We start from the raw sequence: 21,055 nt of genomic DNA on the forward strand, positions 1-21,055 counted from the left end.
AATCAAAGCCAAAGTTCGAGCGAATGGGTATTTAGGAGGTGAAGAAATGAAGAAGGCTAAACAATCTTATCGTAACTGGTCTCACTTTTATAAAAATCAGTTATTACCAAGGGATGCTGAGGCTATGCTTGCTCTCTTGTGTAAAAGTGGCACTTCCTCCTTTTGGAAATTGGCAAATACTCGTGGCAGACTGCAATCCGCTTTTTTTGATAAACCCAATAGGTGAATCCACACGGGTAAGTCATTTTGATTCTATCTTTGGATCCCTGGGCGATGATGTAACTTTTTGTAATACTTGCTCGGATATCGTAAATAGTAAATGGGCTGTCGAGTTTGACCAGGACACAATTTTAGAAACTATTCAGGGATGTAGTCCATCTAGAGCTCCGGGGCCAAACAAATTGGCAAATGTAGTGTTTAAACACAATCCCTCATGTGGCCATTGATACTACTGATCTATTCCGCACATATTGTGGTTTCTCAGACTTCTCCAGATTCAGGGCATATTGTTCATGTTGTTCCTATATTTAAACAAGGTAACCATACCGACCCCAGTAACTATATCAATTCTTGATGTCAACAGCATTCTTTAACAACCTCTTTCGGCTTGGTCTGTACAGACTGGGAGGCTGCAAAAATGACAGACTGGGTTTAGAAAAAATCATGACACTATACTAAATGGTTTTATTTTGACATCTGCCCAAGATCTGGTTAGGAGCAAACAAGTGAATTCTTTATTTGTTATGTCTTTTGACTTAACAGCAGCTTTCAACAAAATAAATAGGAATCTCCAGTGGAAGAAATGTGCTGATTGGGGTTTGCCATCGGGCTTATTTAGCCCAATGGTTTCATTATATTCTGACACTAGGGTGGGGGGTTCGCCTCGACAATCAGGGTCAGATGGCACAGGAGATTCCTGTTTTTTCAGGAGTAAGGAAGGGGTGCATTCTTGCCCCCTGCCTTTTTAATCTTATATATCTGACACTGAAGATGACCTGGACAAAGCTGCTCTTGCCTCCCAAAGATCAACAATCAGAAATTAATTTGGCTTTTATTAACGGATGATTTTTTATTGTTTGATTTTACTTCGATAGGCACACATGGCTATTTACGGCATTTAGCTCTTATGCTGTTCATAATTTTCTTCACATCAATGAAAAGAAATCAAAGATTATGCATTGTCTGGTAAAAAGAACTGCAACAAACGTTTCCTTTTACTGTGATGGTATTAGGCTTGAATTGGTTTCTCATTTGATTTATTTAGGTTTTCCTATTTTTAGTAAAACTACTAAGTCTGCAGTTAAAGAGTCTATGGATATAAAAAGCAAAGGGTCTGCTCAATCAATTTTTAAAAAAAAGACTGGAAAAATTGTCAATTTTCTATTCTCCCTGCTCTGAACTTTAATAAAGCCAAAATAGTTCTGAAGGTAACATATGGAGTACAGTTGTGTGATTTCAAAGATTTAAATACGCTCATAGACATCGAGGCCAGGCTCTGGAGGAGACTAATGAAGTTGCCTAATTGTGTTCTGGCTGCTGCTTTACGTTAGGAGTTGGGGTTGAGTATTCTTAAAGTTATTGGCATGTGGCATGTTTTAAATTGTTTTTATAACATTTTGTTGGCCCACTCTTCAACACTATGAGGATCTTAAGCAACTTTGGATAATCAGCCGGAAACAGGCATCAACATCTCGACAAAGCTTTTTGGTTCTTTCTGTATTTCAATACTGAATGACATTGGATCTAATCAAGAAGGAATGATGAGGTGTCCACATCTGATAAAGTGTTTGAACCATTGGGATTGGACTTTAACAGTGGAGCAAATGCATAGCTATGCCTCATTATCCCATTTGATACAGGATCACAAACAAGCAGATGCAAGCAGAGGTAGACGGGCACATCGGGACCCCGAGGAGGAGTCGCGGGAGTCTCAGGTGAGTGTGTGTAAAAGGAATGTTTGTGAACAGAAGGGGGTAAATGTAACTGGTTTCGCGCTTGCGTGCAAAAGCGGTGGAGTTGGGTATGCTTGGAGTGAAATGAGGAGGAAAGGGAGGCTCTGGGTGAAACACCCAAAAATCATGCAATTTTTACGTTTTGAGGGCCGCACTATAAATAAATCTGTCCTTTTTTATGTGCTGCCTTCAAAAAGCAGAAATTTCACATAGAACTGAAACAATTTCTTAAAGTTTCCCAGCTCTCGGGAGAAGACTTTGGGGAATTGGCTAAACAGATCCTGAAAACCCCTATTTTATCTGGTGTTTAAATTCTCAGGAATCAGACTGAGCTCATGACGTCTCTCAAACAAGACTGTTCTCAACTGCTTTCCAGACCTTTGGAAGGTTAACGTGATAGACCTGTGTTTTCTGAGGTCTATCTGGTTGGCAAACTAGATAAATGAGTCCCTTCTTTTCTAGTATTTTGTACGGGCTGTACCACCTTGAGACCATCTTATTCTTGGAGGTCGGTAGTCGCCTTCCGAGAAAGATCTAGCTACTGCCTGACTATCTTAAGTGTCTTTTTGGTGTTCCTCCACCCTCAAAAGGCGTTGGTTCACAATCTTTCTGACAGATTTTCATATGGTACTTCAGCTTATGAGTGGCCTGGGAGATGGGGAGCGCTGTTTCTTGCCTCTCTTTCCAGGTTTCGCTCAACATATCAAGTATATCTCTGGGTTTTCACCTGTACAGGAGTTTGAACAGGGAATATCCAAGAGAAGATTGGGGGAGTTTTTCGAACTTCAAAAAAGGGTCCATGGTATTTCAACTAGTTTTCATAGAATACGCTTCAGCGTCTGAATGACTCGTGCCAACAGACGGTTAGTCTGGGTAAGATAAACGGATGTCCATAGAGTTTTTATTTTCAAGACCTCCTTCACCTCCTGCATCGGGCGGGAAATAAATATGGTGCCTTGATCCGTGAGGATTTTATTTGGAAACTCTACTCGAGAGAGGAAAGGAATACAGTGTTTGAGTATTTGTTCACTGATGTCATTCTTCAGGGGGAAGGCCTCTGGATAGCGGGTGGCATAATCGAGAATGTCAAGGATGTACTTATTACCCAATTTACATGGTTCGAGGGACCCTACAATGTCCACTGTGATTCTTGAAAAAGGGACTTCAATCACAAGCAATAGCTGTAAGGGGGACTTGGGAAGCTCAAGTCTTTTGAAAGATGTCACAGCTGGTTACATAGGCATTAACATCAGCTTATACTCTGAGTTAATAGAACTTCTTGAGGATCTGGTCTTGTGTTTTGGTCACCTCCTGATAAATGGCCATTAAATGCAGATAAGCCAACTTGATGACTACCTTTCTGTGCCTTCTGGGAATCACCAATTGGGTTTTCCATGACCCATCACGTTCGCTGTATGCTATATAATAGTCCTTTCTTGACGAAGAATGACTCATTTTGTTCTAGACCTTGACCGTCAGAGGTGGCCCTTTCAAAAGCCTTGGTGAGATTGTGATCATTTCTCTGGGTGAACGCCAAAATCAGGTAATGTGGCGGAGCCATTGGCCTCCTGCTTCGGTGGGGGGCTTAAATTATCAGCTTTCCAAATGCCTAGGAAGCCTTGAGAAGTTTGAGAAAGGTGGTCAACTTCTTTCAAAGCAGTTGTCATCGCTTTTGATAGGATACCCTGAGAAGCGGGTTCCCCTTCCTTCACTGAATAGATCTGGGCCCCTGAAATGTGCGATACTACTTAGAGCTAGATTACGGAGGGGACATCCATGACACCTGCTGCCACATCCAGAGAATATCACCAGGCCAGGGCTAACTTGGCAGCCAACCTAAGGTAGTTGCCCTGAGGAGGGGAGAGGCTAACCCCATTGAGAATTAGTCTCCTTTCACCATTAGGTATCTGAATGTCCTTGGTACTAAAGAGATCAAAACCAATCGATTGGGGAGTAGCCTTAGCTGGCAATTTAGCTGTGGGGTTGAGGCATCTCACAAGCATGGGTCCCAGCCATGTATAACGTTGTTCAAATCCCATGTCTGAAACCAATTGTGGTAAATCAGCGATAGGAGACGAGCAAGAGGACATGTTTTGCAACAAAGTGTTTTTATTAAGGAAAAGAATACCATGTCTGTCCCTCCATCTAAGATGCAGTCCCTACATTTTGAAGATAAAATTTAACAAGTGCTCATCACGATGTCTCACAAAAATGTGGTGCTCTGTCTCAAACCTATACTATGCTAATCTCTGGCCCTACCACTATAACAAAAAGATAACATAAATTCAGCCTAGGAAAGCGTTAGTTCCCCATACGTCTTGGCTAATGATGGTTGACTTCCTGACCCCCAGCCAAAAAGAGATCTGAATGTTATTTTTCCAACCCTAGGCCTGCTATAGTAATTCAAATGTCTTTCAGTCTTTCTTGGTTCCCATTGAAAGTAGGTCTGGGCCCCCACACAAACTTTCCTTTTCCCCCAGCCAATCAACCTGGCGTAAAGTTCACTCAGTTCATATTCAAAGGTTTTCCAAAGTCACTGGGTCTGTGCTCCTCGTTGGAGACAATGTCTCTCAAACCTGCTTGTTGCTTTGCCCGGTATGGGCTATACGGTTGCCTCACCACCCTCCTCAGACTGGTATCGCGTAACTGCTTTATGGCGGAGGCGGTCTCTCACGCCAGCGTATATACGTGCTTTTGAGTTTTTTCCGGTCCTCGTTGTTGCCTTTCTCATGTCTGTTCTTCCAGACTTTGACCAATGGTCTTTCAGCGTCGATTCAGCTGGACACCTGCACACTGCTTCTGCCGTGGCTTTGCTTCAGTGCTCCATTGCAGCTCTGAGCTCCTTGCGCTCTCTGCATTCCTGGACTCTGCAGTGTTCTGCGGGATTCTCTGCTTCCCCACCCACCACGCTATATATGTGGTCGTACTTCCAGGTATCTGCTGCGATGGAGAAGTTCCTTCCGATGTGCAGCCTCCGAGGCCAGCTTCTCGTGTCGTCTGGTGGGTGCTTGCCTCCTTGGACTGGGTCCTGGGATTTTTATGCTCCTCCAAGGAATGCGGTGGACAACTCCATTGGTTCTTCTCTGTGTGCAGGGGCAGCAACCAACACCGACAGAATCACCTGGATTAGTCACAGTCCTTTTCTCTACGAGACTGAAATTTTACGCCATGCAGCACTTAAAGGTTCTTTCCTGCGAGTTCAGCTACACTCTACAATCTGCTACCTTCTTGCAGAGCGTGCCCACGCTTAACAATCTGTTACATTTTTGACATTTGTTTTGTAAGCCTGATGCATACAGGCCCATATGTCATCACTCTTAGTTCTGCTGTGGCAACAGCCGAACTCTTGCTCCGCCACCGGCTACAGGTTTCCAACAAGGTGCACTCCTGTAGCTCACATATTTAACTCAGCACTCCGTGCTACACTCCACCACTCATCCACGCTTATCCAGCTCATGTGTGCTTTGCTTCTTTTTCGAGCCTTTACTCCTGTTCCAGTTTGTTCACATGGCAGCCTCCACTTTAATGCCACTTTTATAGCAGGGTACAGCCCATACAAATGCAGCACAACTTCCAACTAAACATCATGCAGTGCTCCACTTCGTTTCTCACTGGTGCAGTCCGACATCCATACAGTTTTTACGTTTCTTCCAAAACAAAGTCTGTATCCGGCATTGATCACGTGGAAAAACTTGACACCCGTTCTTCGTTTTTTCCAACATGACCTACCTCACAGGCCACCGTGGGTGGTGGGGCCTATTCTGGGGGGGCGTATGGCAGTGGGTTCAGAATGGCTGCTACCCCACATCACAGCTCACTTGCATTTGGCACCTTTTCCAAAGGTACTCTGTAGTCAACTTCCTGGTTCTTCACTCAAACAACTTGTCACCAATGTTCTAAAGTGATGTTTATGAAGGTTCAGGTAGGTTTCCATGTAAGTAAGTTTAATATACATATTCATAGGTTACATATATAATAAGTTACATTGGAGCTGGACCCACTGGTGCCCACCACCCAGGGTACATCCATCCAACTGACAATCCTGGTATTCTTGGGTGGAACATTTGGGTTACTACATTCCACACACCACTGATGACATCAGTCATCTACTCATGCAAGATACAACAGGGGATTATAATGATAAAGAGAACAGAAGAAAAGTTAATCTTTTTTGCATCCTGATAGACAAACCCCACTTGTGGTTAAAGACAGAAAAAGGATGTCCTTGTTACACACTGACCGTGGACTCTCACAGAGTGCTACACCTTTAAAGCAAACTAATGTGAAGAGGGATGTTATCAGTCAAGATCAAATATGCTAAAGAAAAAAAAACTAGATGCAAGAATGAGATACCATTGAGAAAACCTTAAGTTTATATCAAGAGACTAAGTTATTATTTTCTACCCCATTTGTAAGTAGTGACATTTTATTTGAAGAAGAAATCAAAGCTAGTTGCAAGGCACTTCACAAGGAAAATGCGGAAACACTTTTCAATGCAACTTATGACCCTTTCAATCTAAAATTAATTGAGCTTTTATATCACGCTACATGCCAGAGCTTGGGACCAGGATTTGAACCAGTGACGCTGTGCCTTGTCTTGCTTCCAAGACAAACGCGTTGCCCCTGAGCTATCCTCGCAGCCTGAGTTTAACGCCAACAAATTTGTCAAAAACCTTTTCTGGCCACATCTAAACTTGCATGCCAAATTTTTTCAGCTTTCAAGTACATTGGTATGAAAACAAAACATCTTTTTGCCATTTGTTTTTTCACAGACTGAAGAAAGTAAACAGTTTTGCCAGGTATAAATCGAAATCTTTTACTTCTATTTTCTGAATTTATCGGTAAACAAGTAAAAAAGCATGCAGGTTAAAAAAAAAAGAAAAAAAGATATCTGCCAAACCTTCATATCCCAAAAAAGTACCTATAATTAGTATGTAAGCACATTTGAGGATTATGCATACATGATGAAGTGCCAATTTTGATAGTTTATTTAGCTTTAACATTTCAGATAGCAGAGTCACAGTAGCCAAAGATGCCACAACTTCTACACAAGGCAGGTAGTGGTGAAACCATAACCCATGGCCTACGCTTGCCATGAAACAAAAAAAAAGCGGCAAGCATAAAATCAGGTCCAACATAACACAGGACGCATATGTTGGTGATCGGAAGTGTGGGCCATTGATATTTAGCACATTCGCACCGAGGAGTTTATATATAATGGTTTTAAAAGTTAATACATGCAACATAATTTATAAAAGCTTTTGAACAGAAGGTGTTTAAAATACATACTTTTCCAACTAACATATGTTTAAGAAGCTTTTGTTCTGGCACGTGCAGTGTACAAATATGAAACATATGCCAAACTTGGGCAGCAGAGGGGCCGAAAATGAGAGAAAAAATTAATTTACCATGAACATCTATACACTCGCTGATGCAGTCCGTCTCTTGAAGAAAATTGTTTTCGTTGCCCTTGCAGCCACCATAGAAGAAATGCATGCATGTTCCAGACGAGACATCAAAGTACCAGCGGGAGATGAGGCCCTTGCATGAACCAATGTCAGGAGGTGCTAAGCAGTGCTCTGAACAATCAAAGGAATATGCAAGAAAAAAACATTGTTAATTTCTACGCAACATACACTGATAAATGACAATAACTCCAAGCATAAAACAAAATGCATACAGTAAATCAACCAGCGTCTGACAATAACTAAAATGCGCTTTAAAATGTGCTGCAAATAAGCCTCAAGATGGGTGTGAGGATGTGAGGGTGGACGGTGAGGGAAAGCGGGACGCACGGCCAGAGGAGCCCGCTATGCCGCGGACGTGTGCGGCGCCGAACGCGGGCGCCGGGAATGCGTCCCTGTTAAAGGGAGAGCCTTGTCGGCGTCCCGCGACGGCGACGGCGTTGCAGCCGCGGGTGCTCACAGCCGCAGCACCGCATGTGCCCACGAGGACCGGGTTCACTGGCGCTGCGGCTGGGAGACCCGCGAGCACAGCGTACCTCGGCGGCCTCCGGCGGCGAGGCTCGGGAACTAGAGAGCCCGACTCGTGCCGACCGCTCGGCGTCGGAGGTGCGCCAGACAGCTGGGCAAGGACCCATCAGGGGCAACCAGCCAGAACCCCCTCCTTACCTCATGTGGGGCAGACCCAGAACGGTGGCTTGGGGCCCCAAGTAGGACGGACCTCTGGGAAACATGTCTCGAGGGAGACACATTGTTGGGGGGGCGGGGCCAATGGAGAGGGTGTGGCTGACAGCAGGGAGGGGAAGACAGAGCCAGGCAGCCAGAATAAAGGAGGAGGTGGGGAGGAGGCAGCACTATTCATAGAGGGTGGGTGCCTAGGGTCCCCACCAATCAGACAGAGGGTGAGGGAAGTTGTCCGCGATAGGCCCTTTTTCCCTCCAAACACCAGGTATAAAAGGGACTGGCCTAATGGCGGTTTTGTTGCTTTTTGCAGGGAGAAGGAGAGGAGAGTGAGAGCAACTGGTGGGCCTATCCGGGTCCGTGAGAGTAGGAGACAATCAAAGAGAAGAGGAACTCCTGGTGCCTTTTACTCACAGTGAAGTAACTGTGGGGTCAACCTGGAGTTCAACTACCTTGGTTAAGACATTGTGTAATAAAGGTCTACAAAACGCCACTTCGCCTACTGTCCTGATTTCTACAATGGGCAAGAAATGCAGTGGTAAAAATACATTTAAATAATAAAATGGATTGTGGTCTTCACAATAAAAATGTTGAGTATATGGATAACGTGGCAACTTAATTTATCGCATGATCTTGAGGTTGGTTTCTTGTGAGATGCAAATCATTCAAGCACAACATATATTTTAGTGATGTCTGACACTAGGCACGGTTAGACGACAGTAATTGTCTCCTTTTCAAAGCATAATGTAACTTACACATGATTCACTTATAAAGTAGTTACCTGGGTCAAACTGTAGAATCATCGAAGCACAGGCCTCAAACCCTGGCAAGTGGGATATAGCTTTTTTCAGTATGCCACAGCAATTAAATTAGTACCAGTGAATTGGGTAGTATTTTTTACTTACCTGTAACTATTGTCCTCCAGCATGGGTCTGGCATGGATTCACGTGCTCATGAATATTCCCCATCGTCAGGCTGGTAATCCTCAGTAAAAGGAGAAACAGTTTTACTTTCACTTTAAAACTGTATTTCTCCTCTAAACCAATCACTGTCCAATGGGTCATACTGCCCCATCCAAAGACAGTCCTCTCCCTAAGCTCCACCCCTGGTGGCCATCTTCAGATTTGGTAAGCACGTAAAGAGACAGTATGAACAAAGAGTTACAGAGGGGAAGGAGGGAGGGTTTGCATTTGAATCCATGCCAGACCCATGCTGGAGAACAATAGTTACAGATAAGTAACTTAAACCTTCTCCAGCATGGTGTCTGGCACGGATTCACATGCTCATGAATAATGATTACACAGAAGTACATATACCCAACCACGGGAAGTGGCAAGGCTCAACAGAAGCAATAAACACTCAGCTCTGGAACAGACTCACCTCAAACAAACAGGTTGCCTAGCACCACTTGGCCGACTTGGGACTGTTCCCTGGAATCCCTGTCGAAGCAGTAGAACCCCGTGAAGGTGTGCATGGACCTCCACGTAGAAGCCCTGCAGATGTTGACCAGGGCCACACCAGAGAGGAACGCTGTTGTTGCTGCGATGGCTCTGGTGGAGTCGGCTCTCGGCCGGTCTGGCACCGGCCTGCTAGCCAGTCGAATACAGTGTATGATGCACCCGGAGAGCCACCTGAAGATGGAAGCCTTTTATAAGGCTTGTCTGTGACAGGTCTAAAGTTGATGAACTGAGAAGTTTTCTTAAAATTCTTCGTACGTACCACATAGAACGCCAAGGCACGAGCAAAGTCCAGCGAATGCAAGGCCCTTTCCACTGGCGGCCACGGATTCTGGAAGAAGACAGGTGAAACCAAAGCTTTGTTGAGGTGGAATTCTGACGTACCTTTGGCATAAAGGTGGGGTGTGTACGCAGTACCACCCTTGAAGCATGGAAAGACAAGAAGGCTGCTTGCACACACTTTGCACAGAGTTTGAAGAGACTCCTACTTTCCTTCTTTTCCTCTGACATGTTGAGAAGTAGGCTCCAGGCAGGGCCTTCTCGAAACTTCGATAGACAATCCGACAGTGGATGAAGATCTATGGCAGCAGCGGATCCCTGCTGTTGGTAGCTGTTCTTTGTTAATGTTAAAGGATATTTGTACAGCGCACTATCACCACCGGAGTGGTCCCATGGAGCTCTGGCATCTCTGAAAAAGGGAGGGGGGGTAAGTTAGTGGGAGTAAGCTGGAGAAGTGCAAGAGAGCGGTGATGTGCTGTTGGCGGCCTCAACCCGGAATTCCATTGGCTGGGTGTGGGGTGTTTTCCGGTCGGTAGTCGTTGAGTGCTGTTGTGCAAGTCTATATGTGGTTTGTTTTGTTGTTGCAGTGTAGTGAAGTTTGTGCAGATTGTTGTGTTATAGGTTTGTGGTTGTGTTTGGTTAGAGTGAGAGGTATATGCAGAGGGGTGGACTTGTTAGTGGATTGGTTAATTGGGCAAATGCTAACAAGCACAATTCTCTCTAAGTGTGGCACAAGCTGACATTTTTTAAACCTACCTAGGTGCGACGCCGGCTAGTGTTTACGATTACGTCTAGATGCGAAGCCGACTAATGTTCAAGATTACGTCTAGGTGTGGCACATGCTAACATTCACAATTCCATCTAAGTGTGGCGCGTGCTAATGATCACAATTCCATCTAAGTGTGGCATATGCTAATAATCACAATTCCATCTGAGGGTGGCACATGTTGATCTTCACGATCCCTTCTAGGTGCGACGCCGGCTAATGTTCACGCTTTCGTCTAGAGGGGTCAGCGGTTAATGTTCACGATTACGTCTAGAGGCGATGATGGCTAATGCTCACGATTACATCTAGAGGCTACGCCGGCTAATGTTCACGATTACCTCTGGAGGGGACGCCGGCTAATGTTCATGATTACGTCTGGGTGTGGCACATGCTAACATTCACAATTCCATCTAAGTGTGGCATGTGCTAATAATCACTATTCTATCTAAGTGTGGCACATGCTGACCTTCATGATCATATCTAGATGCGACGCAGGCTAATGTTCACGATTACGTCTTTGACATGTTGCATCGTTTTTACAACATCTGCTTATATTCGCATAAATACCATGGCCAAAAGAACCTTTTAATCAGGTTCTACTGTGTTTCATGTGATGTGAGGTAACCCCCAGTGATATGGTGATTTTTTTATTTAAATCTCTCTTTATTAGGATATATACAACCATCATAGCATCACAGTGGAGTAGATCACAGAACAACAGTTCAACAAAACATAAAACAGTAACAAGTGTAACAGCTGAAAGAACACACAGCAATATACTATGGAGAATAAAATGTAAGCCATCATAGGCACATAGGTCATAGACAAAAATATGGTGCAGGGTGTATGAGGGGGGTAGGAAGAGAAACATTCATAAACATAACACAGCCTCACTTTTATGATCATTGCCAGTCTCAATTCTCATTTGAATAAATAGGCCAGGTCACCTGCAAATCAATCAGCAGTGCTAATTCTTCAGGGCGATCTGTCATCTGAATGACTGAACATTGCCTGTAAGAGTGCTTTCCATGCTTCCAGGTTTGTGGTGGGGTCTCCAAGGCCTCTTTTTACTGCTCTATACCATTCTACTGTTTCAGCCATAAGACTATTTCTCCAAATGTTCCCGCCATAGCCTGTAGAGTTGGCCGGCACCTGACTTCCATGAAATGGAAATCTTCTTAGACAGTATACAAATAATGTCCATGAGTTTCACTATATGTCTGCACTTATCCGGACGGGGGTAAATGCCAAGTAAACATTCTTTAGGGGTCCAATTGTACCTACTTATTCCAATCTCCTCAAATGTCAGCCTAATCTCCCGCCAAAAAGGCTTGAACTACAGAGCATTGCCAGAACATGTGTATGAAATCTACAGGTTCCGTGTTGCACCATGTTCAGTTTGGAGATGAAAGATATTACAAATGACAAGTCTATGCAGAATCCTGTATTTTCTATACAGTATGTTCAATTGTAGTAAACGAAAACGTGCATTTCTAAAAACCCTTTTCAGGAACATCAATGCGCAGTCCCATTGCTTGTCATCCAACTCACAGCCCAAATCTGTTTCCCATGCTGTTTTGTTCCGCAAGGCTCTGACACTTCCCTGAATGAGCAAACTTTGATATATTCTAGACAATGGTTTACACCCATTTTCCAGATCATATAGAAGGGACAATGTTTCGTCACTTTTGGGATCCTCGGGCCATCTTATTTTTGCAATTTTGGTAAGCCTCAAATATTTTAGAAAGTGCCCCTTGTGAATTCCATAATCCTCAGCTATGTCGTGGAAGTCTCTAAACACCCAGTCTTTAAAAACATTCCCCCAGGTAGCGATGCCAGGTTCTTAACACTTTCTAGAAAAAGGGACGTCCTGCTTGCTCAAGCAGAATGTAGATGACAAGGGGATGTTTATTTTACTACCGAAGGGCCTTCAGTAGCCTATTCCATACTTCCCTCCCTAATGTCAAGAGGTAGGGCCTGTCCCGGAAGCCCCCTTCATCAATCCACATGGCCTCCTTGAGGACAACTGGCTCTATAGCACCTTGCATGATAGTGGTGTCCAGTGTTCTAGTATCGGCTAGCCACCACGCAAGATATTGTGCTTGAGCAGCCAAGTAGTATAGTTAAAACCATGGTAGCTGTACCCCACCATCTTCATACCTCAGACAGTGTCACCATAGCAATTTTGTGCCTCCTGCCGCCCCAGAGAAACCCCTTGATAAGCGAGTACAATGTGTAGAATAAGGAACATGACATTCATTAAATAATACAGCAGTCGGGGCAAGACCATCATTTTAATCAGGGAAAAACTCTGCATCACTGGGAGCAGCAAACGGCTCAAATAAACCATTGACTTTGATATTCCATCAATGGCTCTAACCGTGCTGTGCGTGTGTATGCATTTAGCCTGGTGCCAAATGTTTATACCTAAATATCGGAATGGGTGGGTTTCCCATCTGATACCAAGAACCGGGAGGTCGCCAATGCTACATGTACACATTACAGCCATGGGGTAGAGAAATGATGTTTCCCTGCTAAAAGAGATACCAGAGAGCTTGTTGGAGTTCTCTAGGACTTCAAGCACAAGAGGAAGGTTGTGGGCAGACTCTTGGATATATATATAAAGCGGTCATCTGCATACAAGGAGACCAGATGGCGTGTCCCATCAATCTGTATACTGGCCCCTTCAAATTCCAATCGCAGGTATACACCCTGCAGTTCCAGTGCCATGATGAACAGCATTGGCAACGGGGGACATCCTTGACTGGTGCCCCTATGAATATTCCATGGGGAAGATATGTGTCTACCTGTATGAACTCTGGCAATATGGTTGGAATAAAATCACTTTCACCCATCTAGAGAACCCTTCCCCATACCATACCAGTCAAGAACTGCGTACACCCACCGCCAGTAGACGGAGTCAAAAGCCCTTACGGCATCGAGGAAAGAAGCCGCATATCGAGCCTCATGTGTCTGCGTCCTATCCAAGACATATTGTAGTCTGCGCAAATTCAGTGACGTGTACCTATCGGGGACAAAACCAGTCTACTCTTGATGTATCAGAGTGTTGATCACTTGCTTAAGCCGTCCCGCCAATAGCGCAGTAAACATCTTGACATCCTGATTCAGCATCAGTAACTATCTGTATGATTCACACAGATGCTGGAGCTTTCCAGGTTTAGGTACCGGGACAATTATAGATTTGCGCATTCTTGCAGGTAGGCGCGGCCAACACTGTAGGCCTCCTCATATACTTTGAGTAAAGTGGACGCCAAGACCTCCCCATATGACTTATAAAATTTGAGAGGCAGTCCATTACCCTCCGGTGTCCTCCCAGTTTTTACAGAGATTATTACCCTTTCAACTGTACAGCGGCTATGGGCGCATCCAGCATAGCAGCCTGTTCTGCAGTCACTCTAGGCAAGCATATGTGGGTCAACGTGAAGTCGATCTCACTCATATCAACTGCCTCATGTGCATCCTACAACGAATGGTCATTTCTACTAAAAAGTTAATTTATCACAGTCTGGGACATCCAGATTTCCCCACATTCCTCTTTGATCTCAATGATCACATGTCTAGGTCTTTCCTTTTTGCAGAGCCATGCTAATAGCCTACTGGATATGTCATCCTTGCCATGAAATCCCTCCCATGTTGCAACGCATTGTATCCGGGGGGACATCAACTCTGTCTCAACGGATTCCGCGGTGGGATCCTGTCTTTCTAGGCCTTGTATATTATCTTCCAATCCACCCAATTCCTGCATCAAACATTTACGGACCCACCGGCCTTGCAATTGTCTCAGCTCTTACCACCACCTGTCTCCCAAACAGTACTCCACCTATCCACGTTCCCAACATTCACTTCTAGGAATTCCACAATCATGTCTTCTATGTGTCCCTGGAAGACTTCATCAGACAAAGCGTGCGCAGGCATATACCACGTAGGGATCGGGGAAGTCATGCCTTTAAACCTCCAAGTAACTATCAGTGGGGAATGATCCAAGATCGTTCTACATGCATACACAGCCCCCGAAAAAACTTGTCTGAGAACTCCTCCCCATAAATTGATAGTTAATCCTAGTGTGAACCCCATGTGGCACAGAGTAACATGAGTAAACCCTACTGCTCCCATTAATCTTCCACTAGATATCCACTAAGGAAAGGTCCTCTTAATATAGTCTAATATATAAATCTGCTGTATGATCTGTCCAATGTGGGGTTTAGGGAAAGTCACCACATATTTCAGAAGGACCCCCTAAGATGCGCCAAACTCAGGTACATGGAGCGAAAGCAGGCAGCAGCAGTATGGTTCAGGGCATATGAATTTACAAAGCATATCTCTCTATGCTCAATGCATCTGTTTACAATTATGAACCTTCCTTGGTCATCAGATTCCACTTTAATCAATTTGAAAGGTATTGACCCAGCAATTCGCAGCAGAACACCACTTGCATATGCAAGTACTGTGAGCCATATCCAACTCCACCCCATTTAGCTACAATTCTATTTAGTTAATTCCCAACCAAATGAGTTTCCTTTAGAAGCACTATAGCAATCTTTTTCTTGCGCAAAGATGAACCACTCCTCAGTCTTCTCCGGTACGAAGACATGCCTCTGACATTTCACGTCACAACATTAATGTTAGCCATTTGACATTGTACATGGGCCTCCTCCCACACCTCCCATCCATATGCCCCCAACAGATGCACTCACACCAGGGTAGCACCCATCTCATGCTGCCCCACGCCTGTAAGCATCCACCTCTCATAGGTCAACTTTTGTCCCTCACTGGTGTGTGTATCACATCATTGCCCCGACACACAACATATGAACAATTAAAACAAACATTAATAACCACAAGAACCAGTCGGTTCAACTGTGCTACACCGCTCAAGCCACCCGGCCTTTCGAGAGCCAAGCCACTTTGAAAGTCAGCAGGTGTGAGAGAACCCACAACAGCGCCATCTCTCTGTGGTACCATTACCTCAGGTTCATGGGTTGCACGCTATAAGTTATATTAGACACACACAACCTTCCGTGACAGTCTTCCCAGAGTGCACAAGAATATATCATACATCGATCTGTACACGGGCATTGTTTCAGCGAGTGTCTTCCTTCATCAGGTGGGATTTTCGACCTTCAATTGCAGGCCATGTGGGAGGTTCAGCTCTCTTATTTCAGTGATCCTTATTGATAGCAGCAGGGCCAGGCGCAAGACCGCAGTCGCCCATCCAATTATTCGCTTCACTCTGGTTGTCAAAAACAGGGCCTTATCGTTATATATCACCTTGAGTTTTGCCGGGTACACAAGCATATATTTGAGACCTAGACAACAGAGCCTATCTTTAGTTGGGATGAGCATATTTTCCTTTTTTGTACCAGGGAGTATAATCGGTGTAGATCGCCAGTTGTGACTATCCATGCCACCCTCCGTAGAGAACTTAATGATCACCACACAGTGGTGTAGAACCCGTGTTAATTTCTTGGGGCATGAGATTACTGCTCAGGGCCTCTGTCCCCAGGAAAAGAAAGTGGAAGCACTTCAGAAACTGAAAGACCCCACAACTCTGCGGGAACTAAGGAGCCTCCTTGGACTGACTAATTACAGCAGAAAGTTCATTTAGGGCTACGCAGAGATCACCAGACCCCTGATTCATCTCCTGAAGGGGGGGGGTCAAGTGGGAATGGGGTCCAGAACAAGCCGAGGCAGTAAAACAACTCAAAAGAAGCCTCTCACAAGCGCCCTGCCTAGCTTACCCTGTCAGAAACAAGGAGTTCTTCCTGGAGACGGGGTTCTCTAATACGTGCTTGACGGCAGTATTATACCAAAAGCATGACAAGGTCAATAAAGTAATCTCCTATGCGAGCAAAACTTTATCCTCTGTGGAGGAAAAATTCAACGATTGTGAGAAGGCACTCCTGGCAACGGTGTGGGCATTGAAGAATTACCGCCCGTTTATCCAGGGGGAACACATCATAGTGGAGACTCCACACCAGCCTCTGCAATATCTCCAAAGTGATAGAATCCGGGCCGGAAATGTGAGTAATTCCCGAATTACTTCCTGGATTCTGTCAATGCAAGGCTTTCCTGTGGAGGTCAGATATGGCCAAAACAAGAAGAGTCCCCTCGCGCAAGGTCTGGCTGACTTGCATGATTCTGCCAGAGAAAACTGTCTCGAGGACGAAAGTCTAAAAATCAAGGACAACACGGAGGCATACCTTAATTCCCCACACAAAGTCTTTGAAGAGGACAGGTGTGAGGGAATGCCCACTGTCTATGTGGATGGATGCTCTTACCATGTTGACAACAACGGGGAGAAAGAACTGGTGGCCGGCGTAGGGAATGCATGGGTGAATGAGTCCCCAGAACCCTCCGCTGGATACAAAATTGGTCCCCGAAGTAGTCAGGTGGCAGAATTGATGGCTGTGCATCAGGCCATCCTCACTGCTGTCCAGCATCAACTCCACGAACTGGTCATAATCACAGATTCGGATTATGTATGGAACGGGTTCGTGGAGCACCTGGTTAATTGGAAAACCAGAGGCATGTTATGTGCTAACAACAAACCCTTGAAACATGGGAAGTTGATCCAAAACATTGATGATCTGGTCACCTCGAATGAGATGACCATCTATTGGAAAAAGATCAAGGGTCATTCCAAAGTAGAGGGACCAGACAGAACTGAAAATGACCTAGCTGATCAGCTGGCCAAAACCGGGGCCATCCAAGGGGATCTAATTGAGATTGAGTCCCTGTTGGGGGAAATCCAGGTCACTGCTATCACTAGGTCCCAGACAAATGCTCACAACGACCTTTCAATTGCACAATGGAGTAAGGAGACCCCTGATGCTGATTTGATTACCGCTCAGAAGGGGGATCCAATAATTGGTAAATTTTACCAGCACCTTGAGGACCCTGAGAACTTTCCCCTGACGGATACCGATTACATTGGGAAAGAGGACCTAAGAGTGTTGATGAAATGTCCAAAAATGTTCCGAATCCAAGACGGTTTGCTGGTAAGGAAATCCAAAGCTGGCCACGATCAGTGGGTGGTTCCTACCTCATTCCGAAGCCTGATGTTAAGTCACGCCCATAATGCGGCCACCGCCGGTCATAGGGGGTTTCACACAACATTGGAAATCTTAAGAGAGGTTGCATACTGGCCACACATGGGGCAGGACCTCGACCAATACTTGAAGGGGTGTCTTGTGTGTACACAATTTCAGCCATCATCCCTCACGCACCGTGCGCCTCTCCAAAAGAGGGGGATGACCCTGCCATGGTCAGATTTACAAATCGACTTCGTAGGCCCCGTGATTCGCTCGGCTAGGGGGAATAAGTACATGTTGACTGTGACATGCTTGTTTACCAAGTGGGTGGAATGTCTCCCAGCCCCAAATTGCAAGGCAGAAACTGCAGCTGCCGTGATGATTAACCACATCTTTTCCCGTTTTGGTCTACCTCAAAGGATTGAGTCAGACAGGGGTAGCCACTTCACCAGTGAAGTAATGACAAAGATGTGGGAGATACTGGGGGTCAAAAGGAAGTTGCATATTGCTTACCGGCCAGCTTCTTCTGGGGCAGTAGAGAGATATAACCGAACCATTGTGAGCATATTAAAAAAGTTTGTGGCGGATTCTGGGCCAAGTTGGGATATCCGATTACCTCTGGTCCTAATGGCCATCAGATCTACCCCTTCATCTGCAACCAAAATGTCACCATTTGAGTTGATGACTGGACGCAAGATGGTGCTTCCTCAGCATTTGCTCTACAGGACCCAAGAGCAGACACTGATAAATGCCTCCACAACTCATGAGTATGTGGAGAATTTAAGGAAACACCTTCAACATGCTTTTGCTTATGCTCAGCGGAATCTAGAAAGATCAGCTGATAGCATGAAGACCCACTATGACCTGAAGACTTCCAGGAAGGAATATCAGGTGGGGGACCGGGTCTATCTATACAATTTCCAAAGGAACCAGGCCAAGCAGCGAAAATGTTTGCCTACATGGAAGGGACCCTTTGAGGTTATAGACAAAATCTCCCCTGTGGCCTACAAGATCCGCATCCCCAAAGGTTTGGCAGAGAGGGAAGACAAGTGGGTCCACATTAACCAGTTGAAGTGTTGCCATCCCAGGCACACTCTGCAACAACTGGAGGAATCCTCTGGAATCCTAGAGGGTACTGTCTCAGATTAATTCAGTTCTAACTTAAAATATCCTACATATCGCCTATCAAATTCTGAGTTTCTCAATGTGGGTGTTTTCGTTTTTGAATGCAAAAAGAAATGTGCATGTCCATATGTTTTGACTATAAATTTATATGCCACCCCACTATATCAATGGTGGGGGAGAAATGTCTATGAATAGGTATTGCCGCTCTTCCTTTGTCGTCCTAGGAGAAGGAAAACCTGGAGACGGGCCAAGGAGGATGATCCGGAGACCGGGAGCAGAGACGCGAGGGGCCAAGGGTACCGCCCAATATTCCCAACAGGACCGGCGAGGAGAACCGATCGATTAGTACCGGATGGAGGAAAAGATGCTGAACTGTGCCATCTATTGGAAGAAGGTGAGGAAACATCCCAGGTCTTGCGAGTCCCATCAGTGAAACAGAATGGCCATCGCAAGAGGGGGGCTTGTGGGATGTTTTTACCCATGCATCCGAGCCCTACCTCAAAAAACTGTGCAGTACTGGCATTGAAAACATCATGACGGCCAGAGCTTCCCAGAAAATGCACAGGGAAATGCATGAAGAATAGGCTGCCACTCATTTTTGCCGATGTTATGGGCACAGAAGGGCACTGCCTAAAACCACCATTGGACTACCCACACAGTAGCCTGAAACCATTGGGAATGGCAATGCTGATTGCCAAAAGCAACCTAGAATTGTGGGGAATTCATTTTCTTAAATCCCAAAAATGGGTGCATTACCAGTACTCACCACTATCAGAAAGCCGGCGTTTTAAAACAACACCAGACTTTTTTTTGTGTAAAACCAAATAAATGAACCCAAAGCAGGCCAAATAAAGACTTACTGAGGGGTGGATACAATGTAAAGTTAGATTCTGAAGTGACTTTAAGGTTTATAACAAGACTGGCTGAGCTGTGGATTTCAGCAGTTTAAGTAAAATTGGACTGAAAGACACTAAAAATCTAAATGTTTAAAAGAAATGAGTGACCTACTTTTGAGTGTCACATAGGTTGCAATTGTTTAAATGTCATAGTTTTAAACTTAGAATCAGCATTTTAGCTGCATATGTAAGAAATGGTTAGTTTATTTGAATGCAGAAAACTGGGTAACTAAAAGTGACATTAGCAGGGGCCTGGCTTAAGGAACTGAATTCTGCCCACCAGCTACCCCCGACAGGAGATGAGACTTGCACAACAGCTGTGTTCCCAGGCCTATCTGCCTTTTGCTTCTCCCACCAAAAGGGATATGACTTCCCTGATTGAATTACCTGGGCTCTGCAGGAAATTGAACAAAGCCCTGTCCTGACTCAGGCAAATGTTTTATTATGGGGGCCGTAAAAGTGGCTTCCTCCTGGAAGGAAAGGGGAGGAGCACTGCCTGTGAGAGCAAGCTGGCCTGGCAGAACTGGAAAAACCAGAAATTCAACCTTGTGCTGGGGGGAAACCACACCCCTTTGGGGCCAGAACATAACTCTAAAAAGATGGATCATTCATAGAGCGGACTTGTGAAAATTATTTAAATGATACCATAATTCTTGGGATTTTTCTGTGCACATTTGAAGACGTGGTAGGACCCGGTGGTATGTTCAGGGGGGTTTTAGCAGTTAAGAGGGTATTACTTAAAATGTATGCATGTTAAAAATCTGACACTTCATCATTTAATGTCCATACTCCTTGTACACATTTGGGTAAATTTGAGTAAGAATCTGATATTGGTAACTTGACCAAAAAGTGAAAAATATTGCCATTTCTGAATGCAAGCCCCCAGGAAGAGCAGAGATTGAACAGGGGCTACCATCAGTAAATGCATGATGGGTGCATGTAATTTCAAACCACTGTGTAGCTATGAAATATGTCTTTTTGATCAAATATAGATTGTGTGTAATTTGACAGGGAGTGTCCTATCTGCAAGCCATTAAATGACATCGCTCTGACACTCCACTTCTTTTCCCCAATCAAGAGAGAAAGGAAAGCTTGACCAATCTGCAGTTGAGAGAGGGGCTGGCTAGTGATGCGGCACACACACCCACTTTCAAAACACATAAAAGCAGACAGTCAGGACAGATAGAGACATTCAATTCCATTTGCTGCGGAGCATGCTGCCGGACCATACCACATCCAGAGATCCAGACTTCAAATCCATCAATCTCCAGAGAAAGCTGTGCAGAAAGATCCAGAAGCAGTGCTGTACCCAGAGAGAGCAGAGCTGACCCAGACCACTGTTAGCAGAACCAGAGAGCTGACCCAGATCACTGTGAAGTGCCAAG

The 21,055-nt window shown here is 44.9% G+C and overlaps 1 protein-coding gene across 2 annotated transcripts in view; it reads right to left on the bottom strand.

Annotated features, from left to right (window-relative positions):
* The window catches only part of LRP11 (LDL receptor related protein 11), a 558,518-nt gene that overhangs the window by 316,787 nt on the left and 220,676 nt on the right, over positions 1 to 21,055 (bottom strand). For both annotated transcript variants that reach the window (XM_069608123.1, XM_069608122.1), the window contains exon 6: positions 7,361 to 7,531. In XM_069608123.1, the coding sequence (XP_069464224.1) occupies positions 7,361 to 7,531 (171 nt within the window). The remainder of the gene's footprint in view (positions 1 to 7,360; positions 7,532 to 21,055) is intronic.

Source organism: Ambystoma mexicanum, chromosome 4q (genome assembly GCF_040938575.1).
Source record: "Ambystoma mexicanum isolate Mex_15411 chromosome 4q, UKY_AmexF1_1, whole genome shotgun sequence".
Taxonomy (NCBI): Eukaryota; Metazoa; Chordata; class Amphibia; order Caudata; family Ambystomatidae; genus Ambystoma; species Ambystoma mexicanum.